General features: G+C 36.4%; 1 protein-coding gene across 1 annotated transcript in view; it reads right to left on the minus strand.

Annotated features, from left to right (window-relative positions):
* The window catches only part of thsd7ab (thrombospondin, type I, domain containing 7Ab), a 153186-nt gene that overhangs the window by 52869 nt on the left and 86647 nt on the right, over window positions 1-13670 (minus strand). Inside the window, exons 8-10 of the mRNA XM_065298878.2 lie at window positions 11946-12140; window positions 8108-8339; window positions 169-284 (exon numbers count right to left, since the gene is read on the minus strand). Of these exons, the coding sequence (XP_065154950.1) occupies window positions 169-284; window positions 8108-8339; window positions 11946-12140 (543 nt within the window). The remainder of the gene's footprint in view (window positions 1-168; window positions 285-8107; window positions 8340-11945; window positions 12141-13670) is intronic.

A 13670-nucleotide genomic window follows, 5' to 3' on the forward strand; every position in this document is an offset into this window, starting at 1 on the left:
ACCATCAAACATATGTATCAGTATCGGCTTTCAAAATCCTTTATCGGTCGGGCTCTAGTACATTCATTGTTTAATAGACAGAAAGACAGACAGCTAAAGAAATAGATACTAGTATACTATATATAGACAGACAGACAGACAGACAGACAGACAGACAGTTAGTGTTACCTTCTTCACAGGACGTTGGGCATTGTGTCCAGTCACTGTATGGTGTTACTATACAGTCTTTCTTACAGGGTAGCAGACAGGGTCGCACCGATTCTGGACGAGGAGCCTCCGGACATCTATGAGATATAACAGACTCGCTGAAATACTGCTGGGACTCTTAAAACTATTTTATTTCATTACATAAAGCAGGTGGATCCAGAGCCCAGGAACATACTGACAGCTTTGAATCATCCATCTAGCTGAGATTCTGACCTAGTGCATATCCTCTGGACACACCATCACATTTATAAATATGAGTGAAATTGACAGACCACTGGCTGGGCAATATTATCCTGGAGAGTTTTACTTTTCATTTGCCTTTGACTGGACCAGAATACGACTTAAAGGGCCAGTACATATTGATTTTGCTTTCAGGATTCTCTTACAATGTTAGTCATGGTTTTACAACAAAACAATCAATCATAGCATAGTTTTCTTGACCAGTTCTTAACCCAAGAGTATTTTCCCCTAATATAAACTTATAAGTTTATTGAGTTTATTGAACAAATAATATCTGTGTTAGGATTGGTCAGGTCGCCTGTCAATCAAGCTTCCGGTGAAGGATGTCAATCAAACTTATCAAGCATCATCTAAAAACCAGATTCTCTTTACTTTAAGGTTTTAGATGGTATAGTCATCTTTGTAATTATATTTAAAGCAATTAAATAACACAACTTTAATAATTTTTTTCAGATAAAATATTTGTTTAACAATTGGGTGGGCCTGTTCATCAAAGTGGGTGGGCCTATGCTCTATAACTCTACTCTATAACTTTTTAAAAAATCTAGCGTCAAACTGGACAAAAATAAAATGCCTCTTGTGGACGAAATATGTACTATGTATTGAAATATAACCAGATGTACGTATGGCAATGGAGCCTTTGTTGGCCAAAACACATGGTCGTGGTTGTGATGTAACAACAAGCGAAATGAGATAAAAAGCCATCGAATTATGGATTACTACAGAATCCATGCTGAGCATGGCTTAGTTGCATCTATAGCACAACAACGACTCTTTTCAATCTTATTTTCCATGCTCCACAGTTGCATTATGTACGGGATAGATAGGCAGATAAGACCACACATCCTGTTATAGTATTCGGTCATCGTGTAATACTCTTTTATTACTGTTACAGCTCCTCAAAATATATGATCGGGGTTAGCTGTAATCTGCTCCTGTATTTTAAGCACAGCTCCAGCTCGGCTCCTGGATAAAGATAAACAAGGATGCAATAGTCCAGCAGAGAGACATTCAGTAAACTGAAATTTGATCAAATCCTCCAGGCTCTGGCATAGTGGGGAGGGATGCGCCATGTGCTCTGTGCTTCATGAGACGTGACGTTGCAAAGCCGTTACGATGTAATAAAGCAACGACTATGTAAAGCAGATTAATCTGTAATACTAACAGAAGCGGTAAATCCTGCCAGGGAGACAAATCCGGTTTGGGTGCGCAGGGCTCTCCTGGAGATTGGGTAAATTTCTGACAGAGCATTAGCGACGCTGCAAGTTGGGCAACGACTCATTTGGATGATATTTAAATGAGAGATGTTTCCTCTTACCTGCTACAACTGGTTAGGAGTGCGAAAGCTTACCGTGCAATAAATCACAGCTACGGAGATGGTAAATGACTCATTCAGTAATCTGTTTTAGTTTTTCATATGTCATTTTAGCAAACAAAAATGATTAAATTGGAGAAGGGTTAGGAAATGTCCCAAAAGCATAATTAAAAAAAAGTTAATACATTTAACCACGAGGTGTCGAGTAGATGCCCTCACTAAGTTGTCATTATTTTTCAATTAGGACTAAATGTCATACGTCGTGATTCAAAGTGAGGGATCGCATTTCCATTGATTTTGCCAAAGCTGTTCATTAGAGTTGAGAAACTACTTTATATATAGTTTGTGCATTGTTCATCACTTTTAACTAGAAAATCCATTAAAGTTTAACTTGCTTGGCTTGATAAGAGCGTGGGCAGAATAAAAACATTCTTAGAGAGATAGTTTATCGAAAGTCATTTAACGCTCCTTGTCATTTCTAACCTGTTATTTCTTTCTTCTCTTAATACTTTCAAAAATGCTGGGTAATTTTTAAGCGTTGGGTCAAAAATTAACCCAGAATGTGTTTATATTTGACCCAACAATGGGTTAAAACAACTCAGCATTTTGTGCTGAAACAACCCAGCAGGGTTAATTTACAACTAAACTGGTTGGTTTCGTTCCTTTTTGACCCAAAGATAGGTTGAAAAGGTTGACTAGGTTTAAGTGTGCACCAGTGGTGGCCAGTGACTTCTATCAAAAGAGGCACAAATGCCAAGCTCGACAAAACATGTATTTCAGCCCGTCATGTCAAAATATGTGCCTGCTGCTTACGCTTCGAAGGGGTTTATAATGAAAAAAGGCTTGCATTTTCATCTCATGTAATCAGAGTTTGGGGTTAAGTTAGTGTCTTGCGAGTATTTTGTAAACGTGAGCATCTATTTTACCATAAAACCCTTTGAAGCGTCAGCATCAGGCACATATTTTGACATGATAAGCCACACACATGACGTGCCGAACACATATTTCGACATGACGAGCCATACACATGACGTGCCGAACACATATTTTGACATGACGAGCCACACACGACGTGCCGAACACATATTTTGACATGAGGAGCCACACACATGACGTGCCGAACACATATTTTGACATGACAATCCACACACGTCACGCCAAACACATATTTTTAATTCCTGCCCCTCCAAAGAGAATTAACCGCCCGCACTGGTGTGCACTCCCCAAAATTGCTGGAATGTTTTCAACCTACGTTTTGGTGTTTAAATTTTAAGCGTGTATTTTTATATTTTAAGCTAAATATTTTGTGTTTTATTACAGTTAAACTACAATTTATAACACTACATGTAATATAATTATAAATGAATTAAAAATAGAAACACTGAGTGGAGATGATGGACAGAACAATTGATATTACAAATTATTTCAAGTTAAATCAACTTACATTTTAGTTTAATGAACTTGCTGAATTTTATTGGAATTACTAAAAATGTTAAGTTAAATGTACTCTTGTTTTAGTTCACATTACTTAATTACTTTCCTTAATACTTGTCCGAGTTTAAAGTGTACCATATGCCACATTAAAACAATAAAATCTGATAACAATCATATTAATCTAATTATGTTCTTACGAAATAGACAATTAGATAGGAGAAAACTGCTTTGTTTAAAACAATATAAGCGGCATGAAATACAAACTGTCAGGAAGTGTAACATCTGTTTTTACAGTAGTAACTGTGAAGTGCATCACATTTCTTGGCCTGAACTTTAAAACATCTCTGTCTATGTGTTTTTAGTTTTTCTTCTCACCCTGACACCATGAGTGACACAAAGAAACTCAAGGCATAAAACCCTGCAAAAGATGCCTCAATGTGATTCAGACCTGAGCCAAAGCTTGATGCATTTATGAGGGTTAATAAGAGGGCAGTTTCTCCAGGCACTCAGGCTCCTTGGTATTAAAGGTTTGCATTTGAGAAAAGCCACCAGAAACATCAGTGAAGCCCTCACAGTGGCTGTGGATTAAAGGGGGGACCCTGCGGTGTAGTGCGCTGCTTGGACACAAACCGGGGATTGATCACTCCCGTTTGGGTCGCCCAGGTGAGGGAGTCTGATGATTAAAGACCCAAAACATCCCACTGAGGATGTGTCCAAGCCGCACTATCTAGATACAGAAGGTGTTTCTTCAAACTTAAAAAAAATAAGATGTTTAAAAAGACACAAAGGTCTGATTGAGGATTTAATCGATAGTGTATTTCGCTGTAGCTTCACTGAGTGCCCTTTAGGGTCATGTGCATACTGCAATATGTTTTAAAAGTGATTTATTCCTAATATGTCCTCCTGGCCTTATTATATAATTCCAAACTAAATGGTTTACCTTTATTATATTTCTTTCTTCAAATATTAATTTTTTTTTGTTGGCATATCCACTGAGCTTAAACCACAAAACTCCGCTTCGACTTAAAAAAAAAACTTTTCCAGTCCTCGAGTGGTAAAAACTGTGGAAAATTCAATAACACACCTCAGTTTTACACAACACTTTTGTTTTCAGAAAGGATCTGTCGAGGGAGTAATGCTTAACTGCTTGGTGATGTATTTTTGGATGGTTTGTTTATGCTAAATATGGTGAGGAACCTCATCTTGCGGTGAATAAATTGCATTAAAGAATCAAAGGCACTTAATTACTGCCATTATCATCAATAGAAAATTAGCAGGGTCTGGAAACGACTGAGCTAATTACCCTGTTTGTGCCCGTGTGTGTATTCGGCATTCGGCAGTTTCATTTGCCTGCAGTGGAATGATAGGGTGTGTACGCACACAGACTTATTATAGTACAATTACCACCTGCCAATCAAACTCAAGCACAGCCCCATCTTCATCCGAATGATTCTCCATCCCCGAAGAATCAGACTGAATGAGAACTCGATCTGTGTGTGCTTGCTTTCATTACATTCTGTTACATGTACAGTACAATATGCATTTGGCAGAGAGGCTTTTATCTAAAGCGTGCATTACAATCAGTGTTAGGTAATTACTAGTTACATTTTCAATTATGTAATTAGATTACTGTACAAATTACTTCCTCCAAAAAGTATTACTTACTACTTATTACTAATTACTTTTTTAATTCATGTTGAGTAAACTATACGAAAATAGGCTTGAAACGGCTTGAATATATCAAATAAAAATACATAAATTATTCAAATCACACTTTATGGTCCAATTCTCACAATTAACAAACTATTAACCCCCTGGGTTCCAAAAACGCGGCGCCGCGTGAAACTGTAAATGGTCTTCTTTAATTTGTGTACATTCACAATAACAACGGATCTTTGTGTTTTTGTAAATAAAGAAAATAAACAGGGTCCGCATTCAGACATTTCTATCTCCGCCAGCTGTCCCTCAAAACACGTTACAAAAATCTATTGAAACTCTGCGAATACTCATCACACAAACATGATACACATATCCAAAGAAAGCCTGAAAAGTTTACTTTTAAACAAGCTAATTATAATCGAAAACAAATATTGCCTGTTTATATAATCTGCATTGAAGTAAAAAGAGTACCGTTTTCCCTGGCTGACTTCATTATCTTTAATGCGGTCACACCCACAGGCGGTACCCGCTGTTCACATGGTAATGAACAGACGAGTTCAAACAGTAACAAAAAAAGCGTAAAGTTTGATCAGATTTAAAGACTTTACCGCATGTTTGGATGATAAAGTTTATACACACACGTGAGGAAGATCTTCATTTATGTGTGGACATTGAGGAAGAGAAGCGTTTATCTTTAACGTTAATGTTACCTAAGAAGAAGAACAATGGAGGACGCACTGGAGGAGGATATATTCCTGAAGTAAGTAACAGTTAATTTATCTTCATTTATATTTGCTATCATATAATATGCCTATGGCTTGTGCAGTTCAGCCTACATAAGCGACCTCAGCAGACTGCATGCTTCTGGTTGAAAAACTTTCGAAATTGTTTACAAACGAGGACGCGTGAACTCACGTAATGGCGGATAACTGTTACATGCCGTACAGTGTTAAACACAGTAATTCACTTTCGTATCCTTTATGGCAACTTTCAGTAGGGCTGCACTGCAGGATCTTTTAAGTGTGTGCTGTAATATGATTCTATATATTGTTTACATGCAAAGCAATTCCGTACATTGCAGATAATCTTTTGAATTCAGATAATCTTTTGAACCGCTGTAGCATGTTGCCATAAATTATAAACTATAAAATTGCATATAATCTTTTGAATTCTGCACACAAAATAATTGTCCAAAATGTCTAAAAATGACCCTCCCTCTACACACACTCACTCCCCTGAAATTAAACATTAATATCCTCCATATATCACTTAAGGGGGATATTCCCCTCCATTTTCCAGGCCTTGACTAACACAGAAGCTATTCTTACTGCATTTTAACTAGCATTTTAACTAGCAAATACCAAAATGTGTTTATACAGTAGCTAGCCAGTAAATCAGATGTCTAAATGTAAGCTAGCACTATTATAATAACTATAATAATGTTTATTGTGTTTTTTTCATTACTCAATGAAAGAATCCATTAAAATTCCACTTACAATGAAATCAGTCAAGACGTCATTTTTTTAATTTGTATTACCTTGCATGCAAGTCTGCTTATAAACAAACTAAATGTTTATTTATATGTTTATATATGATATAGTTTATGTAAATTTCCCTACATTTCCAAATAATTCCCATAAGTTCCCTGGAATCTTCAGCAAACCAACAATATCAGTTTCATTAACTCTTTCGCCGCCATTTACGAGTTATCTCGTCAATCAAGAGAAAACGCTTCCCTGCCAATGACGAGATTTTCAGTCTTTCCGCAATACCGCTATTATCCACCAACTTTTTAAACCTGGAAGTATTGCCCTATGGCAAGCGGCTGCATGTCCGTGTCTGTTTTAAAGATCGGTCTGAATGGGATCTCTATGAAAAGTCCGTCACAAAAATGGAATTATCTCTGCTTTTTGCTCAAAATGTGGTGTTTTTGCAGAAACCTACCCATATTCAAAAGCTGATTACAAAAGAACCACTGAAGGTAGGATGAAACTTTTTTTGTTTGAAAGCAGAGGGTCTGTTCTTTCATTTGGTATATTGTACGTTTATATATTTAAAGAAGAACATTTTCTGGATTAAACTTTGTTGAAAATCATGAAAAACGCTGGCGTTGGCTGGCAACATTTTTTTTTTAAAACGCTGGCGGTGAAAGAGTTAAAGGGGGAGTCTAAAGCTATTTCATGCATTCTGAGTTAACACTTTTTTAGAATTAATTGACTTTTTAATTCCTCATGCTAAAGGAAAAGTGTCAAAAATGCAGTTGAACGTATGATGGAGTATTTTTGTGCCGAATGCACTTCGCCAGGGTTCGTGCAAGTTTCTGAAAGTTTATTTTAAACATTATATATTTCTAGGTAACAATCTTGCTTTATTTTCTAATATTTAAGTGTAGGAAGTACAGTGGAAGTCCTTATATGGGCACTTTTACCGGAATAGCACACGCCCACACCAACCAAAAGCTGACACGGAATAACATCACCAAAGAAGCAAGTTGTTGTTTTTGAAGGATATTTAAGCTTGTGTAGTTTTCCAAAGAACCCGGCTTTCTAGAAACAATGGATATAGTTTGTTTATCCAGGGCTGCAGCGGAGTTTTCCGTGCGTATTTGTTTTAATGCTGAATTTTGTTGATATCGGGTGGCAAATGAGCAAAATGACCTAAGAAAATAAGTCTAGTTTTTAGACAATCATATATACAATTTAAGTGAATTTGTGCTTAAAACAAGTAAAAAAAAAAAAATACAGCCAATGGCGTAAGCAAACGTAAAAAAAAAAAGTTTACGTTTTGGCAGGTTTTTGCTTGTTTTTTGTCTAAAAACTAGAATTTTCTTAGGTAATGTTAATTTAAGAATTTTTAGATTTGTATTAAAAACAAGACAAAAATACTAAGTAAGAAAGTAATTTTTTGCAGTGTGGGTCATGAGTCACAGGCGGTAAGTAAAACTGCATCAAATGTCTGTGTTTTTTTCACTTAAGCGCATATAATCGTAAGTTATCCAGAAATAGTGGGATAATGTTTTGTGTGTGTTGCTTGCTCGTGACTTGTACGCCTCCAGATGCTCGGGTTTATTCGGGATGAATCGGTACAGCTGATCTGTCTTTTATAAATCTGTTAAAACTAAAGACTCTTTGGATATTTGAAAATGTAATACTACTCTATATGTACTCAAGAATAACATGAGATGAGCATAAACAGCATGTGTAATGTGAGCTTTATCATAAATGTACAAGTCAGCTGTATAGACGCTATTACTTTTTGGGTGGCACTTGTCCGACGTTGACTTTAACACAGATGACCTTGCGTGTCTGCATTCCCAGGGCGCAAGTGGTTTTTCCTGCGTTGGAGGATGTGTTGAGGGTTGATGAGCTGGTGTCCTCCACACACTGTCCCCATGGACCCACCTGCCAGTGATACACCACGCATGGATGTTCATTACAGTTGCGCACCTCCTGCAGGGAGCTGCTGTTCGGACAACCGGAACCTCCTGTAGGAGCAAAGTGACATGCATCAGGTCTAAAACTGTGACATTTTCCTGACACAATCAGCTACGAGCTTGAGTACACAACGAAAACTGGTTCGGTGTGCACAATAACCCTGGCGATGCAGAGGAACTGCGTTGTCGTCTTAGCTTTGATTTTTCTTCTGCGCCTCCTTTGGAGTGAAAGATGTCAAGTGTTAATTTCCCACAATCTCAACATAACCGCGGCATCTCCTCCAGACACTTAAACTCGTTTGAAATTGATTGGGATGAAACACTTCACATAATTGCCTCCTCTTAATTCCTCAGGAGTGGCGTATAGTCAATGTAGCCGGTGAAGAAGAGCCGGGTGACTAAATAATTGATGACATTAACAGGTTTGTAGATGACAGAAGTGCCCGGTGCGCCCGTGAATCAAAGCAAAGTGCGCACGTACTCTATGTCTTCCTGCTTTTAAATTACAGGCACATTATTAAACCTATACCGGCAGATCCATTACATAGCTTGTTTTATACTTATATCGGACATGTAGTTGGATGCTAATAACAATAGGTTACACTATGCTTAACCCTGGGTTAATGTCTGTTTAAATTATAATCCAGGGCATCTGTTAACCTTGGGTTAGGCACACCTCACACTTTTGAAAGGGGGTTGGCAGGTTTAACGCATCAGGATTGTGGAGCTAAAGGTTTATGGGTGATTCTTCAAATGGGGGATAATAGGGAAAATAAATCTTTAACACTGCTGTCAGATAGGATAGTGAACGCCTGCACTTATATTTCACATGTTTATGGTTTATGGCAACATGCTACAGTGGTTTCTAAAGAGGAATAATATTTCTATTCATTTTTGCAATATGAATTTCATTACTCTACTGACTTACAGATCGACTATGAAGGATATACATTATGCATACAGTCCTCAATGCACAACTGGCTGCATTCTCCATCTGTAATGTTAAGATGTCAAGCGGATATGTAGCAAGACATGCATAGATATACTCATAGTAAGGCCTTCAGTCGAATTCATTGACGTAAAGTATTTTAAATATTCTTCAGGGATGCAACATTAAACATTTTAAAGTGTCAATAAACGCTCTCTAACTATAAACCTACACAAACACGATCTATTTATCTTTAGAAAACAGATCTACACACTGCACACAACAGATGAAAATAAGAACTCGAATGTACCGTTGAGCTCTGGAAACTTTGGGACCCTCGTGAGACCTTGAGATGAAGCAAATGTTATGAGCGTCTTTACACGTGAAAATGTTTCAGTAAATACTGGACTGGGAGAAGAGATAAACATTTAGCTGACAGGACTCAATGGTCTCTTTAGACCATGCAAACTAAGCTAAAAGGGCTTCTAAGGTAAATTACTCTATGGGGTCTAAAAGCATGAGACGTTTATACACATTACCCTCCATAACTGTTATCCACGCCACTACCATTGATGCCACTGTGAAGAAAAACAGTGACAATTGCTACCGGCTCTTCTAAAAGGGTTATGACAGAAAAATTACAAACAAGAAACTTTTAACCACATAAAAGTCAAGGTGAAATCAAAATAACCCCATCTATTTTTTTTACTATTGTGAACTAATAATATTTTATGTTATAGTATTTTAAATCTTTGTAATATTAATCTATTATCAAATTCTCTTTTTTTTATCTGAAATTACTGTCCATTTCAAGGAAAACACCACTGTTTTTCAATATTTTACTATGTTCTTACCTCAACTTAGACGAATTAATACATATCTATCTTTTTTCAGTGCGTGCACTTAATCTTTGTACAGCGCGTCGTGAATGTGTTAGCATTTAGCCTAGCGCCATTCATTCCTTAGGATCCAAACAGGGATGAATTTAGAAGCCCCAAACACTTCCATGTTTTCGCTTTTTAAAGATTGTTTGAGTAGTTACACGAGAAAGTATGGTGGCAAAAAATAAAATGTGGCAATTTTTTAAGCGAAAAAATCAGAACAATATCATATGGCGGAAGAGCACTTAGTTTGCAGTATAACATCATCACTCGGAGTGAGGTAAAGGAAAAAAATTTTCAACACATCTCGTCCAATAAGTTTTTAGTTTTTGTATACAACATCCACTATTTATGATCCAATCAAAGCCTGATAGAGAGAAAAAATTGAATAGATTTGTAAAATATCCTTATTTAGAAACTTTTAAGAAAATGCATAAAAATCTGTTTTAAATTTCTTTTATTAGCTATTTTACTATTTTTTATTAAAGGCACAATATGTAAGTATTTTTTTTACCACTAGAGATCGCTATTTTACAATAACACAATAACAATGGCAAAGGATATTTTGGATATTTTAAAAAAACTTACATATTGTGGCTTTAATTGACCACAATTTTTCTTGTGTATTTCAGAGACTTGGAACACTCGTGATGATGTCAGAGAAAATCGCTGTGGCGCGAGAAATTACCCATCAGACAGTTTTAGGTTAAGAAACATCTTTTTTAATATAGCTTTTTGTCAATGATTAATTTTACACACAACAAACCATAGACAATTACGAGGACGAAAAAGGATTTGGACACTTAGAAATACTGTCTGAATGTCACTGAAATACATAACAAAAAGTGGCTCCAATTCTGAAAAAGTGGCACAAGCTCACGACTGAGGTTATACATTTGACAAAAAGAGGTTTGTTAGGTTTTGCATGGCCACAAAATATTGTAAATATTCTGATTATAAACTGAGAAACATAGTATGTATAGTTTTGTAAAATACACAAAATGCACATGTGACCCTGTCTGTGAAATCCAGACTAAATTCTAATGATGAGTTTAGGAGCATCAAATTTGATTTCAATTATTGATTTCACTCTTTGACATGGCCTTAGTCAATATTAAAGATATCAAGGTTATATTTTCACAAAATGTCATTTTTATGTAGATAATAGCTGCATTTCCATTACCCTTTAAATTGCGAATTGAAAATACGACCAATGGAAACACGTCAGTTTCGCAAAAACTCCCATATATTGCAAAAGTTTTTTACGTTCGCATGAGGTGGTTTTTCCAACAATTTGTAGTAATGCTGACATCGGGCACGCGCGTCGAAATCCTTAGGCATAAAATCTGTTTCTGCAAATAATAATTTTTTAAGATGATGCGGTGTGTACTAAAACCTCCCCAAAACACCTCAATACGTGTCTGCTTCGAAGTATAAGAGGCTTTCCTTGCCAATAATGTTTGGATAACACTCCTACATCACTTTTGATTTAAAATAATGTACTATTACCCTTCAAGAAACACCTACGAGCTTTCCTTGGCATTAATGTTTGGATAATACTCTTACGTCTCCTTCGGTTAAAAATAATGCCTAGTGCGGTGGATGTGTTATTAGTAAACCTACCAACATCAGTCGACGTGATGTTTGGAATGACTTATCACGAGAGGAAAAACTACGTTTCAGTTGCATATCATCGATTGATGGAAACACCAAAATAGAAAATAACGTTAAAGTTTGGCACAAATCTGCAATGTACTGTAAATGCACCTACTAGATAACATTAATGACTATAGCTGGGTTTTGACAGACAGGGTCACAAATGTGTATCCCATGTGATGTTTTTTTTACCTTCTCCTGCATTGTAAGCCAGAATGGCTCGGGTTCTCATCTGTTTGCCCTCGGCGGTTTTGCTGGAGCAGGTCTGGGAACAGGTGGACCATTGTGTCCAGAGACTGAGGGCACAGTCTTTAGGGCAGGGGACCGTACAGGGCACAGGTGCAGGAGAGACAACATCACCACACATCTCCTTCTCCACCTCTTTACCTGAAGCAAAGCACAAGATCAACATTATTACACAACATCATCACAAACGGTTACATAATTGTAGGATTTTTAGGTCCTGCTCACAAAACATGATAAGTAGCAGAAACTACTTGTAGCTGTGAATATATTGAAAATGCAGCATGATCGGAAAATATCACATCTGTTTGATGACTTTGATATGCATGAAAAACTGATTTGTTGATTGAATAAAACATCTGGAAAAAAGGTCAATTTTTTTAATATTTTTATTTGCATATGCTTGAGGTTAAATTGCATTTAACTATTTCCCCACCACTGATGAGTTATCTCATCAATAAAGTGAAAACATTTGCATTAAAAAAACCGTGTTCCTGATGAGGTTTTATGTTAATCTGTAATACCGCGATTACCCAATTAATAAAAACTGAAGCAAAACATAATATTTACTAATTTTAAACTCTGTGTAGGTTTTGATAATCGTTCTGAATCTGATCTTTTGTGAAATTCCTTTTCAAAAAAATTCAATTATTTCAGATTTTTGTGCTCACACACAAAAAAAGGTTTAGTTTCGCATTACATGAAATTTTCGTGCGTGCACGTGAAACTATCGCGTGCGCACGTGAAAGCGAAAGTTTTATGCGCGCACGCGATAGTTTCACGTGAGCACGCGAAACTAAACTTTTTTTTGCTCCATGTCCCCTTAGGGGCTCCATATATTTAAGAGTTTGTAAGCAGAGAAAAAAATATAGATAGGCTGAAACGTTTTTTTTTCAGTTTTTTTATTGTTTGTTTGAAAGCAGAGGATCTGTTCTTTCATTTGATATATTTGCATGTTTATATATTTTTAGATGAAAATTTTCCTAGAAGGCATTTTGTGAAACGTTAGTGAAAATCACAAAAAAAAAAAAAAAAATGCTGACAGGCAATTTTTCAAAAAATGGTTGGTGGGGAATGAGTTAAAAATAAACACAGTCCCTCAGGGGTCTTAATATGTTTTATTTGTAATTAATTTTTCTCTAATATAAGAGGATTCTGGCCTTAAAACATAAGGTTGCAAGCAGAAACAAGCAGAGTTAAATTTCCAAAAACCATGAATAATGAAAATAATCCCTTTTGCTTTTAAGTTAAATATACTTTTACTTTTGATTTTGAGTTGAAAAGTGACCTGGATATGTTTTTGTAATGCACTCCAAAACAGGTCTGTTATCCACACGAGTGATACTTTAAAACCCTGTTGTTCTAAAAATATTAAAACACAATAATATTGACAGGTGCAAACTTGCAAACGCTGTCAGCGTGTTTGCCTGTGGCACCATTTGGCATCGAGGCACAGATTTTCTCCTGATCTTTTACACCGAGCCAGAAGATGAGAGTATCAGTCTGGTTTTGGTTTGGCACAGGGACATTCGCTAACAACAAAATAAATCCCTATCTGCCTGTGCAGTGAACCACAAACACCCCATAAATATTTTCATCAAGCACAGGGACTCTCCAGGTTTTCCCTTTTGTAGCAGAGAGCGATACAATATTTACATCGATCTGTGTCAGATG

The sequence above is a fragment of the Paramisgurnus dabryanus genome, chromosome 13 (assembly GCF_030506205.2).
Source record: "Paramisgurnus dabryanus chromosome 13, PD_genome_1.1, whole genome shotgun sequence".
Lineage (NCBI taxonomy): Eukaryota > Metazoa > Chordata > Actinopteri > Cypriniformes > Cobitidae > Paramisgurnus > Paramisgurnus dabryanus.